General features: G+C 48.3%; 1 protein-coding gene across 1 annotated transcript in view; it reads right to left on the bottom strand.

Moving 5' to 3' along the window:
• Window positions 1–6,732: 6,732 nt before the first annotated feature.
• The window catches only part of Pacs1 (phosphofurin acidic cluster sorting protein 1), a 111,638-nt gene continuing 96,414 nt past the window's right edge, over window positions 6,733–21,956 (bottom strand). The window contains exons 12-24 of the mRNA XM_090347317.1: window positions 19,422–19,537; window positions 19,158–19,293; window positions 17,838–17,942; window positions 16,599–16,705; window positions 15,616–15,770; window positions 15,312–15,422; window positions 14,752–14,854; window positions 14,048–14,090; window positions 11,747–11,789; window positions 11,355–11,490; window positions 9,359–9,585; window positions 8,160–8,279; window positions 6,733–8,051 (exon numbers count right to left, since the gene is read on the bottom strand). Of these exons, the coding sequence (XP_090203443.1) occupies window positions 7,936–8,051; window positions 8,160–8,279; window positions 9,359–9,585; window positions 11,355–11,490; window positions 11,747–11,789; window positions 14,048–14,090; window positions 14,752–14,854; window positions 15,312–15,422; window positions 15,616–15,770; window positions 16,599–16,705; window positions 17,838–17,942; window positions 19,158–19,293; window positions 19,422–19,537 (1,518 nt within the window). The 3' untranslated portion in view covers window positions 6,733–7,935. The remainder of the gene's footprint in view (window positions 8,052–8,159; window positions 8,280–9,358; window positions 9,586–11,354; window positions 11,491–11,746; window positions 11,790–14,047; window positions 14,091–14,751; window positions 14,855–15,311; window positions 15,423–15,615; window positions 15,771–16,598; window positions 16,706–17,837; window positions 17,943–19,157; window positions 19,294–19,421; window positions 19,538–21,956) is intronic.

Below are 21,956 nucleotides of genomic sequence, written 5' to 3' on the forward strand. Positions count from 1 at the left end.
GTGCTGTGACAGGGAGTTCATTCACCCTCTTCTGCTAAGAGAACTGTAAAAACAAGTTTTTCCTTAGTGCTTTCCTGTGGTAGTCACCCACAGCTTCTGCTGTCTGCAAGAAGCCTGCTCCCTTTACAGTGAAGATAGAGACAGTGAAGGTGCCTCCACTCAGTTTTCTCTTCACAGTTTTTGGACCTCTCCTCATGCTATTTTCCTTATGTCAGTCTACATGCTGCTCAACCCAGGGCCAATGTCCCAGATGAATTATCTACAAAGCTCATGGGGGAATGTTCCCTTTAAATAGTATACTACCACTAGGGTCAGGGATATAGCTCAATGGAAGAGCATTTGCTTAGCATGCAGAAGTCCTGCATTTGATCTCCAGCACTGTAAACAACCAATACCTTGACCCCTGTGAAGCCAAGTCGACAGCTCTCACAGGTCAGGCTTATGGTTATCGAAATCTCAAGGTCATACACATCTCAGTTACAAAGCGTAGATTTCTCCCCCCCCCACTGATCTTGTGTTTCTGTTAATTATCTTTTTCAGAGTTAACAGTTTCATATGATGCAGCATTCATGTAACATAAATTGTCTTTAGCCATTTGCTTTCTCTGCCCAACAATGCCTGCAGTTACCAGTTTCTTTTCTTCTAAGACAATGTTTCACTACATAGGCCAAGCTGGCCTGGACTTCATGATCTTTCTGCCTCGTTTCTTGAGTGCTGGAATTACAGACATGTATGTATCACCAAGTCCACTTGCTATTACCAGTTTCCTGTGCTCATTGTTGATCATGTGCCCACAGATGTTTTACATCTGTGCCCCGCTTGTGTTTTTCCATGTCAGTTGCAGCTGGTCAGCTTGCAAGGATCTTTCTAGTTTGTTATCTTTGGTCTTCTGGGGACATCCAGCCTGTCTATGTACTAGATTGTAACTAAACCCTTGAAGGAAAATCTGGAACCAGGACATTTTTGTTGCATTTAGTGATGTCAGTCTCCAGGAACCCTTGTAGCTCGGATTTGGTGGTGTCAGGGTGGGTCTAGACACCTATTATTTCAAAACTTCAGCAGTGCCTGCGACGTGTTCTTCATGTTGGAAGCTGTTTCAATGGCTCTTGTTTTAGAATGGAGGAAACAGACTCTGAGATGAGGAAAAAGCTGTGCCAAGTGGAAGACCAGGGTTCACTTTTTTACGGTTTCTGGCAATAGGGATTGGACTCAGGGTCTTGTGCATGCCAGACAGGCATTCTACCCCTTGAGTCATAGCCCTTTTGCTTTTGTTGTTATTATTTTTATTTTTGTCAATCACAGGGCTTGAACTCTGGGCCTGGACGCTGTCCCTGAGTTCTACCACTTTGATCGACAGTGCCACTTCAGGTTTTCTGAGGGTTAATTGAAGATGTGTCTCATGGACTTTTGTGCTCTGAAACACAATCCTCAGATCTCAGCTTCCTGAGTAATTAGGATTACAGGCATGAGCCACTGCTGCCTGGCTTACTATTATTATCATTTTTTACAATAGGGATTTTTTTTTGCCTGGGCCAGCATGGTCTTTGATCTTATTTAAACTTCCCTTATAGCTGCAATGCCAGGCTTATGCCAACATACCCAGCTTTTTGTTTTTATGATTTTATTGGTGGTACTGGGGTTTGAATTTAGGGCCTTGTGTTTTCTATACAGGTGATTTTTACTACCAAACCACACCTCCAGCCATTGTTTTTTTGTTGTTGGTAGTAGGGCTTGGATTCAGGGCTTGGGGCTGACCCTGAGTTCTTTTGCTCAAGCTAGTACTCTGCTACTTTGAGCTACAGTTCACTTCTAGACTTTTTTTGTTTTGGTGGTTTATTGGAGCTAAGAGTCATGCATTTTCCAGCCTGGGCCAGCCTTAAACTGTGATCCTCAGATCTCAGCCTCCTGAGTAGCTAGGATTACAGGCGTGGGCCACTGTGCCCAGCTGGGTACCAACTTTTTATTTGCTGTTCTTGGGCAGCCTGGGTTCTCAATGAACACTGGCTCTCTCTTGAATCTCCAGGTCATTTTGTCACTGAGACCATGGAAGGGAGATGGAGCAAACAAAGTAGGTTAAGAGAAATAAGAACACGTGGCATGTTCGGTCCCATGAAATATCACATTCCCTCAATATACAGCCAGTCAGGTTCCCCTGAGGCCAGACACACCTGCTACCCACCCCCACTCTTGTGAACCTGTGCCTGGGCTGCCTGCAGCCTACCCAGGTGTAAACACACATCTACCACCTCTGCCCTTCCCTGTGTTATTTTGTAATAAAGGTGTATCCCTTTTACCATCTTGTCCCAGGCAAACAGAGAACCTCTGTCAGCTTCACTTGATGGCTTTTGCTAAAGGTTCCTTGCTCAGGCTTTGCTGCTTGGTGAAGGCTTTGGCAGGTTCTTTTGTGCTTCTCCTTGGGCAGCTGGCCCTGCCTCCCTTGTGCTGGCCTTTCCCTGCTCAGTTTGTTCTCACACCCTTATCTTGCTTTCAGTGCTTAACCTTGCTGATGTTCAACCTTTCAGCCATTTGCCTTGTTTATCTAGTCTACTGGATAACGCCGTGCTTCCCTCAAGGGAGGGGCTGTTACTTCATCCTGCTCTGTCCTGCACTCCCCCGGTAGCTGCTGGTCTCTTGCCAGGCTGCTGATGGGTGCTCAGTATATGGGGAGTAAAGGGAAGAACCAGTGCCCAGTGGTGATTCAGATCCTTCAGCTATTTTCTGCAGTGCCTTGGCAGCCCCCTCCCTCCCAGTCCATCCCTGGCAAGGCTGAGGCAGTTCTTTTTTTTTTTTTTGTGGGTTGTGGGGCTTGAACTCTGGGCCTGGGCACTGTCCCTGGGCTCTTCAGCTCAAGGCTAGAGAGCTACCATTTATTTTTTTCTTTTATTAGTTGTGGGACTTGAACTCTGGACTTGGGCGTTGTCCCTGAGCCCTACCCCTTGAGCTGCAGTGCCACTTCCAGTTTTCTGGTGGTTAATTGGAGATGAGTCTCATGGACTTTTTAGTGCCTGGGCTGGCTTTGAACCATGATCCTCAGATTTCAGCCTCTCTTCCTGCATTACCTAGGATTACAGGGTCAAGTCTTGTCAGAGCTTTCTTGAGAGGCTTGGGTTCCTGTCCTGACAAATCTGTGCTCTCTCTTCCTGTGGCATCCGAGCTAAGCTACACGGATACCTGTCCTGCTCATCAGGATGGGACATAGTTGTAAGACCGCTAAAATCAAGGCTTGCTCTCTTTAGCTGGCTGGCTAAAGAAATGTTATTTCTGCCTTCTTCCTCAAGTCTAAGTGAGATTCCTAATACTTAAATCTTCTTAGGTCATTGAAAGAACAGAATAAAATGGCATCAAGATTTCACATTAAGCTTTGTTCCTGATAGACACTCTTCTTCCTTCTCTACTTTCTTCTTGTCCTGAGGCTTGAACTCTGGATCTGGGCACTGTCCCTGAGTTTCTTTTGCTCAAGACTATATAGCATTCTCCCACTTGAGCCACAGTGCTACTTCAGGCTTTTTCTGTTTATATGGCATTGAGGAATCAAACCCAGGGCTTCATAAGTGCTAGGCAAGCACTCTACCACTAAGCCACATTCCCAGCCCCTAGACACCCTTCTTTACAGTTTTATTATTATTGATAAGCTTATTTAACACTGTGCATCACAGCAGGAGATGGGGAGGAAAAAATATGTAAAATATATGCCAGTCTCTAATAGTGCTGCCCCAGAGAGAAAAATCTGAGAATGAAAGCAAGTAACAAATGAGGCAGCAAACAGAAAGGTGAATCTGAGCAGAACAGCAAGAGCTGTTTAGTACCAAGAAAGGGAGATCAATGTGTGTGTGTGTGTGTGTGCGCACGCACGCGTGCGCATGTGCCATACACATATCATCCTCTTCTGACGTCAGCTCTCTATATGCCCCTAGTCCCATCTCTAGCCAGACCCGTATATTCAGCCTCCACTGGGAGTGCTCACAGACCCAGCCCTTGCTATCTCCGTCCAAGTCTCCTGCAGGGATGTCTCACCATCTGTGCATTATGTAGGGCAGATGGCCAGTGCTGTCTTTCACTCCATTTCAGAACCATTTTCTACCAGCACCCCAAACCTGTTGATTTCACCTCTTTGTGTGTGGGGGGACGCGGGGGAAGAGGGTCGTGGGGCTTGAACTCTAGGCCTGGGCACTGTCCCTGAGTTCTTCAGCTCAAGCCTTACCCTTGAGTCACAGCTCCACTCCCCGTTTTCTAGAGATTAAGTGGAGATATGAGTCTCATGGCTTTGTAGTGCCAGGGCTTTGAACCTTGATCCTCAAATCTCAGCCTCCGGAGTAGCTAGGATTACAGGCATGAGCCACCTCTTAAAATGACCCTCCGGTTTACTTCTCTCCTGAGCCTATGTCCTCATCGCATCATTTCTGAACAGGTTAGTCTCGAGAGCAGGCCCTGCATTCTCCAGCATGCTGAAGCCAAACCTCATTGCTCTGCCTGAAATTGTTCATTGGTTCCCACTGTCTCAGCACTGAGGCTACAATCCTTGCTTTGATAAAGAGCAATTATAATAGTAATAAGGTCTTTTTCTTTCCACTTCTGCTCTACACATAATTCCCACTGCTTTTTTTGGGCTAGTATTAGTGCTTGAATTCACGGACTCATGCTCTTGCTTAACTTTTTCACTCAAGGGTTATACTCTACCATGTGTGCCACAGCTCCACTTCTGGCTTTTTACTGGTTACCTAAACATCTCCAGGATTTGTCTGCTGGAGCTGGCTTTGAACCACAATCCTCAGATCTCAACTTCCTGAGTAGCTAGGATTACAGACTGGAACCCTGTTGCCTAGCTCGCACTACTCTTCTTTTTGTTGGTTGTGAGACTAGAACTTAGGGCCTGGGTGCTATCCCTGAGCTCTTTTGTTCAAGACTAGCACTCTTATCACCTTAAGCCACAGTGCCACTTTGGTTTTCTGATGGTTAATTGGAGATAAGAGTCTCATGGACTTTCCTCCCAGGCTGGCTTCAGACTGGGATCCTTAGATCTCAACATCCTGAACAGATAGGATTATTGGCATAAGCCAGCAGTGTCCAGTTTTCCACTGCCTTTTAACATTTCAACTGTGTATAGTTCTCAGGATGGGCCACATTCCCTATCTTTGGTTTTTATACATGCTTACAACATTTATCTTGTCTTGAGATGACACTCAGTGGTCATCCCTTGGCAATATATAGCCAAGAGATAACAACACAATGAGAAGGGTAAGATGCAGCTGGGCCTTAAAAAGCCTGGAACTTGCTGATGGACTGAATGCCAGGTAGGAGAGGAACCAACTGAAGAATGGAGTTTGATGGGACCAGTGAGCTCACTCCGAGGCTGGGGTGGAGCCTAGAGTTCTCCAGTATATTAGGTTGGGAGCTGGGGATGCTGTATCGGAGGCAGGACGAGAGGGTGTGGTCCAGTGGATGAGTTGATGAAGAGTCACAGAGGGATTATCCATCCAATAGGTAATAGGTCAAATGAGAAAACAGAGCCCAGGATTTGGGAGCCAGGGAACTTGTGCTGGGGTGGTGAGGAAAAGAGTTTGAAGAGTGGAGGGAAGTAAACAGGTCACAGACAGCTGTTAGAATTTTACCGGCGGCTGTTCATTTGGGCTGTGGCAATCTTTGCTCTCTGCCAGCAGAAGGCAGGTCTGGCTTCCCCTGGAGTTCTCTAACTGGGAAGCACTTCCTTCAGTACTGTGAAGGATGTTCTTAGTTCTTCTTGAGCACTGTGGTCCACCTCCCAGGCTTTTCCCCCTGGGAACAGGCACTATTTTCATTTTCCAGCTCAGGAAGTCTCTCCTCAGGGCCTGGGGAATCTGAGGCCAGTGGCAGCCCAACTTGGCTGCTTCATCCTGCCCGGTGAAGCAACCAGGCTCTGCTCACCTTTGCCACAAGTCCTTACCTATGGAATTTTCTGGGAAAAGCTGCGTGGCCTCTGCCATGAAGTATGGGGAAAACCCAGCTCCCAGGAAATAGTGGCTATGACAATGTTCTATGTTCTATATTGGGTCAAGGGCCAGAAGGAAAGTGAACTAACCTGAGTAATAGGCTCTCTACCTACTGAGGCAACATGCTATTGGCTTAAAACTTTCAGAAGAGAAGGTAGCCCTTCACATGCTACCACCTTAGGATGTGCTTTAGGGGTGGGGAGTCCTGGAAATAGAGGATTCCAGATTCCATGTGGGGATAGTATCACTTTTTTTTTTTTTGGTCAGTCCTGGTCTTGGTCTCAGGGCCTGAGCACTGTCCGTGGGTTTTTTCAAGGCTAGCTCTCTACCACTTGAGCCATAGCACCACTTCTGGCATTTTTTTTATGTATGAGGTACCGAGGAATTGAACACAGGTCTTTGTGCATGCTAAGTAAGCACTCTTCCACTAGGCCCAACTCCTGGCCCCTGGCCCTTCTTTTTTTTTTTTTTGGCCAGTCCTGGGCTTGAGCTCAGGGCCTGAGCACTGTCCCTAGACTTTCTCAAGGCTAGAGCTCTACCACTTGAGCCTCAGCACCACTTCCAGCTTGCCCTGGGAGAGCATCACTTCTACATCTGCCACGTGTCCACCTCACATCAAGTGGCTCACATGATGTGAGCCACTGCAGGCTCTCCCATATTGGAGAGAGTTGGGGCTTGTTCCTGGCTGACCCTAATGGAGTACTGTCACATCTTGTGGAGGGTGGACAGCTGTGGTCACAGTTTGGGGCACAGAAGCCCAAGGCAGTTGGTAAGAAACCACCAGTTTATTGAATGAAAAATCCAACATGGCCCCAGTGCTCCCAACCCACTTTTCTCTCAGGCCAAGGAGACGCTTTAGGCAGTAGGGTTGGGCTGTGGGGAAAGAAGGCTGGAAGAATTTGGGGAAGGCATGGAGAATGAGAAAAACACTTTGAACAATGAGAGTGCAACAGAGAGGCCCAGGGGATGCCAGAGGCATCCAGCGCTGCATCCTCAGCCTCCTCTGAAGGTTTTGCTGGGGGCTGGGCAAGGAGAGATCTGGTAGAGGATGGGTCACTGCCTGCTACCCTGAGAGGGAACAGATGGGATGACAGAATAGGGAAGGAGAGACAAAGTGATAGTGGAGAGGAGACACACTATGTGCAGGGAGCCTGCTTCCCACCTTTTGGGGAAGGCACAGCCATGCTGGGTGGTCAGCTGGGAGGCAGAGGAGGAGTATCAGCAACAGGGAGGAAGCCACAAGGACAAGACCTGTGCATGGAACTAGTCATACACATGACAAAGGACTGGCCATGTAAAGAACCAAAGAAACACCAGGATATGGTACATCCACAGGGACTCAGGTGGCAGGAAGTCATGCATGGGGAAACTGAGAAAGCCCCTCCTACCCGGGAATAAGCTATGGTGCCCAAGTGCCCCTTCAACCTGTACTGGGAAACTGGGACAGATGAGTTCCTCACAAGAGTTGGAAGAAGCCCAGCCTCTTCAGAGGTGGACAGGGTGAGTGGCATCTGGCAGCAAGGCCTTAGAAAACTAGAGCCCAGTAGCCTGGCTGTTGGGAGAGGGATAAGCCCCTATTGCCATAGATTCCAGGTTTCCTGTTTCTAGGAAGGGAACTGGGGCCATAGGGGTTAAGAGCTAGGGGAATGGGTGAAAGAAGGCCTGAAGGATTCAATTCTAGGGTCTATGGGCACCCAAAGGTAGAACCAACCTTCTTTGGGCCTGAATCCTTCCTCCTGCAAAGGAGAGGGTCCAGGGAAGGGATGGAGGAGAGGCCCAGGAGTGGCCTGGGCAGTGGTAGGGGAGGGCAGCGTCCCCAGTGGCAGTGTCCTTTAGGACTGGGCATGTGAGAGGCAGGCTCCAGTGCTGGGAAGGGGGTGTTGAGCCCAGGCCTGCTGGCCTCCCCCTGCCCGCAGGCGGTGAGGCTGATTGGCAGTGCCATGAGGGAGATTGCCTGGGAGGCAAGGCTTCAGGTGGCTTTGTTGCCACTGAAGAGTCCCACTGGAAAGTGCTTGACGTGAGTGGGCCACTGTGCTGCCAGCTGGAAGAACTTGATGTCACTCCATTCAACACCATCAATAGACACTGGGAATGACAGGGAAGAGAGGTGATGGGCAGCTGGATCTACCTCTCCACCCTTTGGGAGAACCATGGCCCCCACTCCCACCCTGCCATCTCTTGCCACCACCACACCTCTTAGCATAGTCTGTTGTTGCTTGGCGGAGCAGATGAGGCGGCTGATGCCTTCAATGACTTGGCTCTTGGAATCCACCTCCTTTTCCCGGGGCTTCTTACTCAAGAATATGGTGGGCACTGCAAAAACAGCAGGAAACGCCTGTTGCAGTCCTGGGGAAGAAGCCATTCCCTCCTCTGCAGACTGGGAGGGTAATATGTAAAAAGCCCACCTTCTTCTCTGTAGTGCATTATGGGTCAGGATCTCTGAGATCCTAGGTAACTGGCGAAGGTCCCGTAGCTCTACCTGGGCCTCACTATCGTTACTGGTACAGTGAGGGCTGAGGGTTCTGAAGCCCATTCCAGCTGGAATGTTCTACTTGCCTTGAGCAGGCCTGTCTCCCTGCCTAACCTGGCTGATGTGTGGACCTGCTCTGCTACAGGAAGCAAGCAAAAGCAGAGTGGATGGCAGAGGGCTGGCAGACCTTGGAAGGTCCCTGTGCTGCTGTCTAGTAGGTTTTGGTATAGTCTCTGCCAGGACTATTAGGTGCACACACAGGAAGAGGTACAGTTGTTCTGGGAGTATTTGTGGGAGGTTGGATCTGGGGTTCACACAGCTCAGCTACTGCAGGATTCCAGCCAGCTGGACAGTGGAAAACTACCTGAACATCCTGCTTCATGTACAGAAGTCACCCTTCAACTCTGCTTGTGGTACCTTAATCAGCCCCTTTTACTCAGTATTGCCGTGTGTGTGTGTGTGTGTGTGTGTGTGTGTGTGTGCGCGCGCGCGCGCACATGTGTGCACGCGTGTGCACACATGTATGTGTCCTGATCCTGGGGCTTGAATGCAGGATCTGGGCCATGTCCCTGAGCTTCTCTGTTGCTCAAGGCTAGCACTCTAATACTTGAACCATAGCTCTACTTTCAGCATTTTGCTGGTTAATTGGAAATAAGAGTCTCCTGGACTTTCCTACCCAGACTGGCTTCAAACCACAATTCCCAGATCTCAGACTCTTGAGTAGTTAGGATTTCAGGCATGAACTATGAACGACCGGGTGCCTTGTTTTTTTGGTCGGTCATGGTGCTTGAACCCTGGGCCTGGATGTTGCCCCTGAGCTCTTCAGCTCAAGGCTACAGCTCTACCCCTTGAGCCACAGCATCACATCCTGTTTTCTGGTGGTTAACTGGAGATAAGAGTCTCATGGACTTTTTGAACTTACCTTTCTTGTTTTTCTCTTTGGTGACCACAGTCATTGCCATGGTGCTAGAAAGCTGGGCTTCCCCACCGTGGGGCAGGCGGGAAACCTGCACTGAGCGGAAGACACTCTTGAGGGTATTCTTTGAGCTGGCATCCCTCTTGTCACCTTCCCTCCTTCGCTCTGCAGGGTGGCCGAGCCAGTAGTCAACTTGGAGGCCGATCACATCTCCATATGGGCTGTTGGGGCTCCTGGAGAAGGGGAATGAAAACAAGATGCCAGCTTTGCCCCCACGGCATAACTACATGAGCCCTATGAGGGACAGGGACCAGCAGCTTCTAGGAGTAGGAGATGGGGAAAGTCAGCTGAGTAGCTCCTATGGGATGGAGAGTAAGGCTTATCTGAGGGCAAGGCAGGAGAATATAAAGGCCCAAATTAAAGGACCAAGTGAAACCACTATAGCATGAGGAAAGCAGAGCAGAAAGCTTTGTGAAGGAGTGCACACGGATATGCATGTACATATATGTATGTACATAGGAGCAAACAAAAAAGCTGCAGCCCCAGCCAGGTGGAGGATAAAGAAGCTGCAGCAGGGGCAGAAGCACCACTGTGACTGCCAATGGATGTTTCCCTGTGCTTTTGCTTATGTATAACACTTTTAGCTCAATGATAATTTTAGCTCTTGGGAGAAAAGGAGTGTTTTCTTGAAAGAAGGCGTCAGACACAATAGGTACCTAGGCTATGAGAATCATCTGACTTTTCTTTCTGCTTCATTTCAGTTAAAAAAAAAAGCTTAAATAGGATAAGAAAAGAGGTCTAAGAGTTGGTTAAATCATTCCCAGTTCTATGCTGAGTAGAAATCCTTCATGCAGTCAGGGAAAACAGGTCCCTTGGAAGCCTGGAGTGGCAGGTCCCTGGGGCAGAATGTGGACATGTTCCTACACTATCCCTTCTAGACAAATCAGTAGAAGATCGTGAAAGATACTGTGAAGAAGGAGGACAGGGATTGGGATTTGAGCCCTACAGCAGGTGTTTTCTTTAGGGACTACTGTCATTGGTAATTCTGGAAAAGCTACTGGCCTCCCTATCAAGTACTACAAAGAAAGAGGAAAAGCCAGAAGAGAGGAAGAAAGGAGTCTGCTTTTTGTTCCACGGCCTGATCTCCTCTCATTTAGAGGTCTCCTTCAGCCCTCTGTGACTGTCATTTTCTGCCTTCCCTTACATATGGCAGGGGGAAAAAGGTTAGCTCCTTGACCTTAACTCTGTACATCTTAAACTCTGTATCTGAGATCTCAGGCTAGGGCTGTGGCTCAAATGGTAGAGTGTGTGCTTAGCAAGTGTGAGGTTCTGAGATGAGAGAGAGAAAGAGAAGAGTAGAGAGGAGAAAGAAGGGAGACAGTAAAGGTGTGTGCGCAAGAGAGCGAGAGATCTTGTATTATCTAGTAATGAAGTCTGCCACCTCTTTACCACAGCCCCAACCTGGAAGCTGAACTTGAGGAAGGCAGGCAGGCAGCATCAGCTATCAGCTCTATAGGTCCAGGGCCTCCCTCAGATTGGTGTACAAGAAGTGTTATGTGGCTGTGTGCCTCACAATGACCTTTGGTTCCCATTTTGGCTGTGTGACAGCTCTGGGCCAGTTTACATCTACTATATGGAAGAGAAAACTGAAACTCAAGTGTGTTTCATGCACAAGCACACACACTCCTATCACTCTGAGAGCTCTCATAACTAGATACCCACCCACAGCACACTTCACATCTATGTAGGACCTCTCTAACAATACCATCCTATCTGACCCTGTAACTATGCAAGACAGGCAGGGCAGAGACTCCTTCCATTTCCTTAAGCATTCAATGACCTGGCCAGACAGCAGACCTGCTTCTGTATTCTAATCCAGTGTGGCTATCTTTGGCCAATGTCCTGTGCATGGGAAGTGAGCTAGGAGGCCGGGCCCTACTACGCAGGGAAGAGGACAGACAAGGCAGAAAACAACAACAACTACTGTGGGCAAGAGTCTTACCCTACGATGGCAAGAGCGCTGCTCATGGACGGGGAGGAGGGCGGGGTGGCCGTGGCATCTCGACTCAGGCCAGAGCTGGAGGGTGGTGATGTGGAGGGGACGGTAAGGCTGACCACAGGTGAATCATCTCCATCACCTGTCAGGGAGACAAACACAGTCGACCAGAGGCAAGGTTGAGACATGGTCTCCTCTCAGGGGCAGCGCTGCTTTCTTCTTGGGTCTCAGGGTCCTCCTGCTTTTCCCCCTTCCAATGGAAAGTGAAGCCAACATGTTCCCCTTTAAAATGCATCCTTACCACATCTGATGCCTTTAATTTCTGCCTCAGACCAGAGAGAAAACTGGAAAAGCCTTTACCTTTATTTACCTGGAGAAGCAAAGGAGCCCAAGCTTACCTGCCGTAGATGGAGAGTCTTCAACAAGGCCCACCTTCACCACCTGATGGGGGAAGATGAGGAAGTAAGCAAGCTGGGTGAGCATAGGCCCCTGAACATAAGCCCAGTACAAGGAACGGGAAAAGGGGAAGAAAAGAGCAAAAAAAGAAAGTGGAAAGAAAAGCAGTTCAGTCCAAATGATGAGGCTCACTTGACTTGGTAGTTCTTCTCTAGAAACCAAGGTAAAGCTGCCTTCACAGAGGAACCATGTGTTATTTTTCTAAGATCACTTGGGCTGAAGGTGCTCACACTGTCCCTTCCATTTCTGCCTTCTGGAATATGGAGGACCAGTAGAAGGAGTCTCAGGAATTGAATTCCCCATAGAGAATTTTTTTTTTGGATTGGTCATGGGGTTTGAACTCAGCCTGGGGGCTGTTTTTGAGCTCTTTTGCTCAAGGCTAATGCTCTACACTTTGAGCCACAGTATTACGTCTGGCTTTCTGCTAATTAACTGGAAGCAAGAGCCTCATGGACTTTCCTATCTGGGATGGCTCTGAATCATGATCCTCAATCTCAGCCTCCTGAGTAGCTAGGATTAAAGGCATGAACCACCCACCACCAGTGCCCAGTGAGAATCTCCTCTCCGCCCCTCCTCTCTCTTCTCTTTCTTTTTCTCTCTTTTTCTTTCATTAGCTTATATCAGTTATCAGGGATGAGTTGAAGGAGAGTTGAGGTGGAAGTAAATTTAATTGTTAACATTCCCATACTTTTACAATATATTATGGTCTTACTCTTTCATCCTCCCCAAAATAATTTCAATAGGTTTCACTGTTCTATTTCCATGGACACAAACTATTTACTTTGACCATATTTATCCTCTTCTCATCGAGAATTCTTGAGGAGGGAGGAGGCCCTCCTGTGGCCAGGAAAGCTCTGAGCTAGAAACAACTTGGTGACTATTCTTTGTGGTCTGAGTGGCTGGTGAGGTCCCATGACCTGGCACTTGACCTAGACTGAGTGCAGAGCTGTATAGAAGCTGGCTTGGGATGATAGAGCAGAGACCAAATACCTCCCTATAGTAGACCCTGGGTGAACTGCTGGCTGGGTCTATTCACTGACCAAGAGAAACAAATCAACATTTTAGAGCTTCCCGGATTAGCGACTTCTCTTTGCACCCTAGGCATTCTGTCCGTGTCTACGAGCAACTCCTTTCCCCCCAGATGCTGACGATCAAACCCAGGGCCTCACACACTACAACTGAGGCACATTTATTTAAAACAATCTGCCATTTTGAATCTTTCACTTGGCTGTGAGACCACAGTGAGCAGTGACTCAGGCCTCTAGTTCCTTGAGTTATGCTGCCTGGCCTGGGTATGCCTCTAGGAATAGCCCCAGTGTGAACCACGTAGCAAATGTGTTACAGAAGGGCAGCTGGCAAGGCCTGAAGAGGGCTGTTCACTTCCCCAGCTGAGGTCACTCAGGACACTCACATTCTTGGATGCAAAGTGATCTTGGATAGTAGGGGTTAATGCCCTTTGTTTGCTCTGCCCTCCCCCTTCTGAAAGCTATGGGGATTGGGATTACAGACAGGGATACCGCTGTCTTGGAAGGGAAAATAGCAGACTGAAAAACTCAAGTTTCCAGTCTTCTTTTGGGGGGTGCAGACACCTCTGAGCAATCTATGTATCTTAGGCCCAGTTGTTGCCAAATGAACAAAGACCAGTACAGCTGACACCAATGACATCCACAAGATTCCTCCTTTATTTAAAAAGTCACTACTCAGAAAGGAAGATCCACTAACTCAGTGGCCTGATCGATCCTAGGACCTCCCTTGGAATGCCATGCTCTACTTTTTAAAAGCCACTCTTTGTCCTCAAGAAACCATGCTCTGGACATTCCTACAGAGATCTATAGGCACCAAGTTCAAGGGTGGATGAAATAAACAGGAGAGATCGGGGATGAATGTGGGCACAGTTCATGAGTTGGGAAGGAAGGATCCCAAGATTGAACAGCCCAGCATGTCCCGGGCCGGTATTTCTCCTTGCGGGTAACTACTGACCCTTGAGCAGCATCATTCTTTGGTGTGGAGACTGTCCTATGTCACTGGATGGTATGCCAGGAGTACCTCTGTTCCCAGCTGTGATAACCAAAATCATTTCTAGGTGCTGCCAGATATCTACCTGTTGGAGGTGGGGTGGGGGTTGACAAAAATCCATCCTTATGAGACCACTGTTCTAGCTGAATCTGATGAACCGTATTTTTGTATATGAAGGGAAGGCAGGAAGGCTGAAAGATGGGAGATCAGAGAAGGGTAGTACTCACGCCAATAAAGGGAATAAACTTCTGATAGGAATCTTCATCAGGGCTGTTGGGAAACAGCGAAGTTTTATATTTAGTGGGTTCAAGCAAACAGAGTGCCAGCGAAATAAGCTTTCCACATTGTTCAATGGCTCAGAGGAGTCTACCACATATTCCTGTCATATCACATGTAGGCAAGAGTGGACAGAGTGAGGGGAAGGGACAGGACTGTACAAACTATACTGCCTGCTTCCCTGGTTGGTTTCAGTCATCAGAGGAAGAATTAACCCAAACCCATGCAGGAGAAAGCCTATGGGACAACGGAGGGAATGTCTAGATGGGAAGCAGGCTAAGATATTTACATTTCTTGGGCCCCTCTGATAGGAAATGCAGTGTGGAAGAGAATGTGAAAAATGGAAGGACTCAAGATTTCCCTAGATCACCTAATGCTATTTGTTTTTGGTGCTGGCTCTGGGGCTTGAACTCATCAGGGCCTGGGCTCTGACCCTGAGATATTTTTGCTCAAAGCTGACATTTTACCACTTGAGCCACAGCCTTACTTTTTGGCTTTTTTGATGTTTAATTAGAGGTAATGGTCTTGGAGAGGACTGTCCAGCCTTGGTTGACTTTAAACCCCAATCCTCAGATCTTTGCCTTCTAGTAGCATGAGCCACTAGTCCCTGGCACATTCAATGAATTTTAAATAAATCTCCCAAAGTCAGACTTACAATTTGTGCCTGCAGGTCAGCATGGCTTCAGCTACAGGTAACTGGTGCGTTGCAGCTGCTCCATTCACATACTGCATCACACGTCCCACCACATCCAGTGATTCTACAATAAACAATTCAGCAAACACTTGGCTCTTCCTCCCTCTCCCCAGGACCCAGGTGAGGCCCTGCAGAGCTTGAGGTAGACAAAGAGCTCTGAAGTTCTCTTAGCTTTGAATTAAAGCACTCATAATTTAAACATGGTCTTCTTCATTCCATCTCAGCCTCCCTCTGATGCTACCACTACTACCACTGGTTGTTCAGGAGGACAATTGCTGGTTCGGTGTCACTCAATTATCTAGAGACTGACTACTTTCTACTCCTCTTTACATGCTGCTCTGTCTGCCAGCCCAGCAGAACCTCTTACTGCTGGTGAAGGGAGGGCTACACAGGATGAGCCTCCACCAATGGACACTCACTGGGAAAGTGAATTGACACAGTGGCTGGGTGACAGTGAGCTACAGGGTGAAGGAACCAGGTTCTGTACTCCTGGCAGGGACTCCCTGACCAAGGACCTTTACCTGACACTGGGGGCTCTGAGCGGCTGAAAAGGTCTCTCCAGCCAGAATCAAGGAAGGTGCTGCTGTATCTACTGTCGACTGAGCCCAAGTATTTAGCCACTGGATGAGAACCTAGTAGATAAAATCAGAGAAGGTAAACGGGTTAGTGGGTGGAATGGTGGGAGGAGTCAGCCCAGGCATGGCTTTGGCCTTTGGTCTCCTAGATCGTCTGTCCTGGGATCCACTCCCCATGCTGCCACAGAGTTAGATCTGTTTATAGAGGCCTCATGTCTGCCACACCTTCTGAGATGTTGCACAACTTTACCGAGGGGAATGATGAGGAAACGCATGTAGCCCAGCCAATCTGAGGTCTTGCTGGCCAAAGACTTGACAAAGAACCGGAGAATGGAGCTCAGGTAACTTTGGCCTCCAACAGCTGCCACTTTGACTGGCCTTGGCATGGACGAGTTGCAGTTGCAGCTGGAGAGAAAAGGAGTCTTCATATACCATGTTTGGAGCTTACCCAGATCCTTCAGGGAAAGTCCCAAGCTTTTGACTCCACATACCTCTGCAAACCACAGGGGAAAGAAAACCCACTAAGCAATACTGGGAGGCAATAAACCATAGCACTGCTCAAGAGGGAGAGACCTGTCCATGAAGAAGAAAGAAGGGCAAAGGCTAACAGGGATGGGCTAAAGGACTCTTCATGCAGTGCTACCTGGAGGCCCACAGTCAGCTGGAATCGCCCCCACTCTCTGTTGCATGGGAAGGGATTCCAGGCCTTTCAGAAGCCCTGGAAAAAGAAAGCACTGATTCTTCCCCCCCCCCCCCCCCCCCGACCTGGGCCTTGAACTCAGGGCCTGGGCATTGTCCCTGTGCTTCTTTTGCTCAAGGCTAGCAGCACTCTACCACTTGAGGCACAGCACCACTTCTGGCCTTTTCTGTGTATGTGGAACTGAGGAATGGAACCCAGGGCTTCATACATGCTAGGCAAGCACTCTACCACTAAGCTACAAGCCCAGACCAGCATTGATTCTTGATAATCAAGCAGTCCGTTACAGCTTGCAGAACAAGGTAAACCATCTTTTTTAAAACCCTCTCTTTCCTTAGCATGAGTTTAAGAAAGGGACAAGACAAGAGTCTGGGCAAGGAGGCAAGAGGCTCAGAAGTTAGCAGCCCACTCTGGGTGCTGAGCACCACAGCCTGCCGCTGTTTCCCAGCTACATACGCCCTGTTCTGATGAAGCCAGGAGAAGAACACGAGGCAGCTGGAATTCCAAAACAGCATGCCAGAGGCCAGAGCACTTACTAGCGCTGAATCCGGGTGAGCAGGGCAGACAGCACAGCTTGGACCTCCACGGTGGAACATGTGCATACCACAGGCTTCCGCTGGTCCTGGAGTAGCTCAGCCACATACTGTGACAGAAAAAGGGCGGAGATGCAGATGAGTGCAAGTCCCCACAAGTGCCAAGTCCGGTCCTGTCTTCTGGGCAACACTGGGCAAAGGTCATCAGGTTGCAAGGCTGGGGCAGAACCTCATTGAGCAGGGAAAGGTGGGGCATGCTGTGAAAGGTGGGAGGGTAAATTTTGGGGCTTCAAATGTCACCCATGTCTAGCACCTCTGGCACCAGGGTATCATAGGGCGGATGGTGAGAGACAGGCAGATCTGCTTTGCTGCTTTCAAGGCACTGTCACAGAAACCAAGGATAGCCCCTAGTACCTTATAGGATTTGGTGTTACTGTAGGTGCTTGCCTAACCCACAGCGTCCTGCTGGGGGTTGAAGAAGGGCAGCCCAGACCATATATTTATTGCTTGATCTTCCTTTCTTTCTTGTTTTTTTTTTTTTTTTTTTTTTTTTTTTTGCCAGTCCTGGGCTTGGGCTCAGGGCCTGAGCACTGTCCTTGGACTTTCTCAAGGCTAGAGCTCTACCACTTGAGCCTCAGCACCACTTCCGGCTTTTTTCTATGTATGTGGTACTGAGGAATGGAACCTGGGTCTTCATGCATGCTAGGCAAGCACTTTAACCACTAGGCCAAACTCCCGGTCCTCTTTCTTGTTTCTTTTCTCTCTCTCTCCCTTCCCCACGCCCTTTCTTTTTTTCCAGCTGTGGGGCTTGAACTCTGGGCCTGGGCACTATCCCTGAACTTTTCAGCTCCATGCCAGTGCTCTACCACTTGAGCCACAGCACTACTTCTGGTTTTCTAGTGGTTAATTGGAGATCTCACTGACTTTTTTTGCCTAGGCTGGCTTTGAACCACGATCCTCAGATCTCAGCTTCCTGAGTAGCTAGGATTACAAGTGTGAGCTACTGGTGCCTGGCTGATTTTCCTTTTCTTTTGTTTCTTTTCTTTCTTTCTTTCTTCTACAGATAAGGAAGCTGAGGTAAAGAAAAGTTAAGTGACTGAAGATTCATAGATTGGACAAAAGATATTAAACTGGAACTTGATCTAGGCTTGGCTCAGGAGAGGTTTATAGACGGGGTTCCTCTCCTGCTTCTCCATCTGCAGACCCCTCTCAGGTTAAGAACTGAGGTTCTCAATACTTTACCTGGCCCTGCCAGTCAGTAGTGTTCACCAGGATGACATTTTCTGGGAGGGCTGCATCGGACACCAGGATCTGATTCAGCTGGTCATATACCACCTTTCTTGGAATCTGTAAGGAGTGTCTGTTAGGCACCCAGGGGTGAAGGTGGGGAGAACCCTTGGCACAGGTATTCAGACAGTGCAGACACCAGGAATTTGTAAAGGAGACAGTCTCCCATTGCCTAGACCAAAATAGAGATGAGGAAGAACAGACTGAGAGTCACTGTGGAGTCCTGCTGGGGACAGTCGGCAAGGCAAAGATGGTGCCAGGATGGCAGAAGCAGAGGGGTGAGAGCAGCAAGCCAACTTCTTTGAATGGCATCAAGGGCAGTGGGGAGAGAAATAATGAGCATGAAGGCATTTTATGGGGCTCACAGTGAACAAGGGTATTTTAGGAACAGTGATTAACAAGGACAATACCACACCTAGGGAGCGTGGCTATTCTAGTCTCAGGTTCGCTTGCAGCTCTGTCACAGCATCAAACTCAGGAAGCCAAACTGACCCAAACGTTTCTCTTCACAATATTTATTAGGGAAAGTCAACACACTGCTGCTTAACTCCAGGACTTGCAAGGAATGCCAGCTGTACACCTAGGGACTCTTCCCCAAGCCTGCAGAGAGGATACTACCAATGGTTCGTTTCTTTCCAGCTCTTTACCAGTACCTTCAGACTGGAAAGTGCTGGGAAATGGCAATAATGGAGATAATGCCAGCATTCCTGTGCCTTCTGCTCCCACAAATCACTCAGAAGCCTTAATTGCACGCTGGCAGTGAAAAATAAATGTGGTGGGCTTCTCTAACTTGGGTCTTTCATCAAGTCTTTTTTTTTTTTTAACCAGTCCTGGGGCTTGAACTCAGGGCCTGGGTACTGTCCTTTGACATTTTTTGTTCAAGACTAGTGCTCTGCCACTTGATCCACAGCTCCCTTTCCAGTTTTTTCTGTGTATGTAATACCAAGGAATCGAACCTGGAGCTGCGAGCATGCTAGGGGAGAACTCTATCACTAGGCTACGCTCCCCGCACATTTTTTTTTGGTGTGTGGGGGGGAGAGCATGTCTGTTGTGGGGCTTGAACTCAGGGCCTAGGTGCTGTCCTTGAGCCTCTTTGTGCTCAAGATTAGCACTCCACCACTTGAGCCACAGTGCTACTTCCTCATGAAGTCTTTTTATGCACAGCACTTCAAATATTCCTCCTTTCTTCTGTCTAGTTGTCCAAGAAGGACAAGAGACAGAGACTAAAGCCTGGGTAGTCTAGAGGACCTGGTCTTGCCAGGGGACAGTGAGTACCTGTGTGCTGTGGCCTAGGTCGGGTGAACGCTCACTGTCGGAGCTGTTGGTCCTCTCGCTCAGTGGCTTGGAGAGCTGTCGCTCCTTCAGAGGAGTGCTTCTCTTCTGTCGAGGAGTATGTGTTCCTTCCACTTTGCTGATGGAGAGAGGGTTACAGTCCCTCAACCCCAAAGCTACGCCAGCCCATGCCCTCCACAGGTTACAGACCTGGCACCAGGTATGCTTGCAGGCCTATACTACCTGCTTCCCTGTAGCCTGAAGTACCTGGGGGATGCAGAGCCCTGTAGATCTGTTTTGCTGGATTTCATAGGTGTTTTGACTTTCTCTGGAACCACCAGACTTGTGCTCACATCCCCAAACATGTCCTGGTCAGTGATTTCCTGCCATGAAAAAAGAAAAAAAGGTTACCTCTCACCCACTGACTTCTAGAGCCTTGCCAAGACCCTTCCCCACCATCACGAATCACTGTCTTCCTAGAAGCACATGGTCTAAAAACTCTTACCAAGCTTAACGGGGAAATTGTTCTTTAACTTAACTGGGTGTTCATTCCTACTGTGTCATGGGCACCATGCATTCCTGTCCAGCTCTGCCCTCCACATCTGCGTAGGCAGCTTCCCAGGACTTGAGGCCTGGGGAATCTGAGAAGTTTGTAGCTGCATTTCTCATGTTGAATAGAGCCATTCTGTATCTATGCTGTGACCACAGCTTCCTTAGCAGATACGACTACTGCCTAACCACCTTCCTCTCCATGCCACTAGGCATCCCCATGCCCATTCCCTCCTCCCAACTAGGAGTCTAGGCTCCTGCCTTTCCTAGAGTATTTCCAACAGTTTTTCATACGAGATCTTTTTTTGCCAATCCCGGGGCTTGAACTCAGGGCCTGGGCACTGTCCTTGGACACGTTTTGCTCAAGGCTAGTGCTCTGTCACTTGAGCTACACTACAGTGCTACTTTCAGCCTTTTCTGTGTATGTGGTACTGAGGAATCAAACCCAGGGCTTCACGCATGCTAGGTGAACACTCTATCACTAGACTACATTCCCGCATTCCTGGCTCCATTTAATATATGTGTGTGTGTGTGATGGGGCTTGAACTTGAGGCCTGGGCGCTCTGAGCTCTTCAGCTCAAGGCCACTGCCCTACCCCTTGAGCCACAGCTACACTTCCCATTTTCTAGTGATTAATTGGAGATAAGAGTCTCACATTGGGGCCAGGAGTTTGGCCTAGTGGTAGAGTGCTTGCCTAGCATGCACGAAGACCCAGGTTCGATTCCTTGGTACCACATACATAGAAAAAAGCCGAAAGTGTTGCTGAGGCTCAAGTGGTAGAGCTCTAGCCTTGAGACAGTCCAAGGACAGTGCTCAGGCCCTGAGCTCAAGCCCAGGACTGGCAAAAAAAAAAGAATCTCACATTCTTTAGTGCCTGGACTGGCTTTGAACCATGACCCTCAGATCTAAGCATCCTGAGTAGCTGGGATTACAGGCGTGAGCCACTGTGCCTGGCTTAATATGAGATATTTTAATATAGATAAGCTAGCTGAAGCCAGCTCCATTATCCTGCTTCAAGTACTAAGATTATAGACATGGGGCACTATGCCCATCTACTTTCAACAACCCTCATGAGCCTCTCTCCCCAGTCTCCAATTGTTCTGCTTACTTATATCAGGCTGTGTTCCCAAAGCAAAATGACAATCATATCAGGACATGATTCCAACAGGTGAAGAGCTTCACACTGCCTCAGAGGGCATTTGAGGTCTTTATTGACCTCACCTGATTCACCTTTCTAAGGTAATCCCCTCCCCATACTCTACTCCCTCATTTTCCTAATTCTCTCACCATTTGAAAATTGTTCTACTGTATGCTGTGTACCTGCTCATGTCTGTGCACAAACACACCCCCACACACATAGTGATTAATTGGAAATAAAAGTCTCACAGACTTTGGCTTTGAACTGTGATCCTGAGATCACAGCCTCCTGAGTAGCTAGGATTACAGGAGGGAGCCACCACGCCCAGCTTAGAATACTTTAATTAAAAGTTTTAAACTCACATTGAATCAAGCTTAACGTTTTATCATATTCAAGATATAGAATTAGGTGTTAGTTACTACAGGAAAGCCTAAAATAATTCTTTCTTGGACTCCACTCAATCACCAGCAGGTATTAGCATGAGGTTCACACATAGCATATTCCAGATGGCATCCTGTAGATTCCTAGCTCCTTCCTAGCCAGTGTCCAGCTCTTGTTCCACTGGATAAATTTCAGGGTATCCTGTAAGTGAGCCAGCAGGGGTCTTTCTAATCTGTTCCTCACCTTCCACAAATCCTTGTTTCAGGCATGCACTGATGATTTCCCCTGGAGAGGGGACTTCTTTGTATCTGCCATGCTTGGCACTCATAGGTACACAGTACAAGTGCATTTCTTTCTTTTTCTTTTTTCCTTCCAGTCCTGGGGCTTGAATTCAGGGCCTGGGCACTGTCCTTGGATACTTTTTGATAAAGGCTGTAGTGCTCTGCCATTTGAGTCACAGCACCATCTCTGTCTTTTTCTGTGTATGTGGTACTGAGGAATCGAACTTAAGATTTCATGCATGCTAGGCAAGCACTCTACCACTAGGCTCCACTCTTGGCCATGTCACTTTTATTGTTATTACAAAGGTGATATATAGGGAGACTGCATGTTTTTACCTCCCACCCCACCCCTGTCATGGGGCTTGAACTCTGGGCCCAGGTACTGTCCCTGAGCTTTTCCGATCCAGGCTAGAGCCCTACCACTTGAGCCACAGCACCACTTCTAGTTTTCTG

Source organism: Megascapheus bottae, chromosome 16 (assembly GCF_031878675.1).
Source record: "Megascapheus bottae isolate mThoBot1 chromosome 16, mThoBot2.hap1, whole genome shotgun sequence".
In the NCBI taxonomy this organism is placed as follows: domain Eukaryota; kingdom Metazoa; phylum Chordata; class Mammalia; order Rodentia; family Geomyidae; genus Megascapheus; species Megascapheus bottae.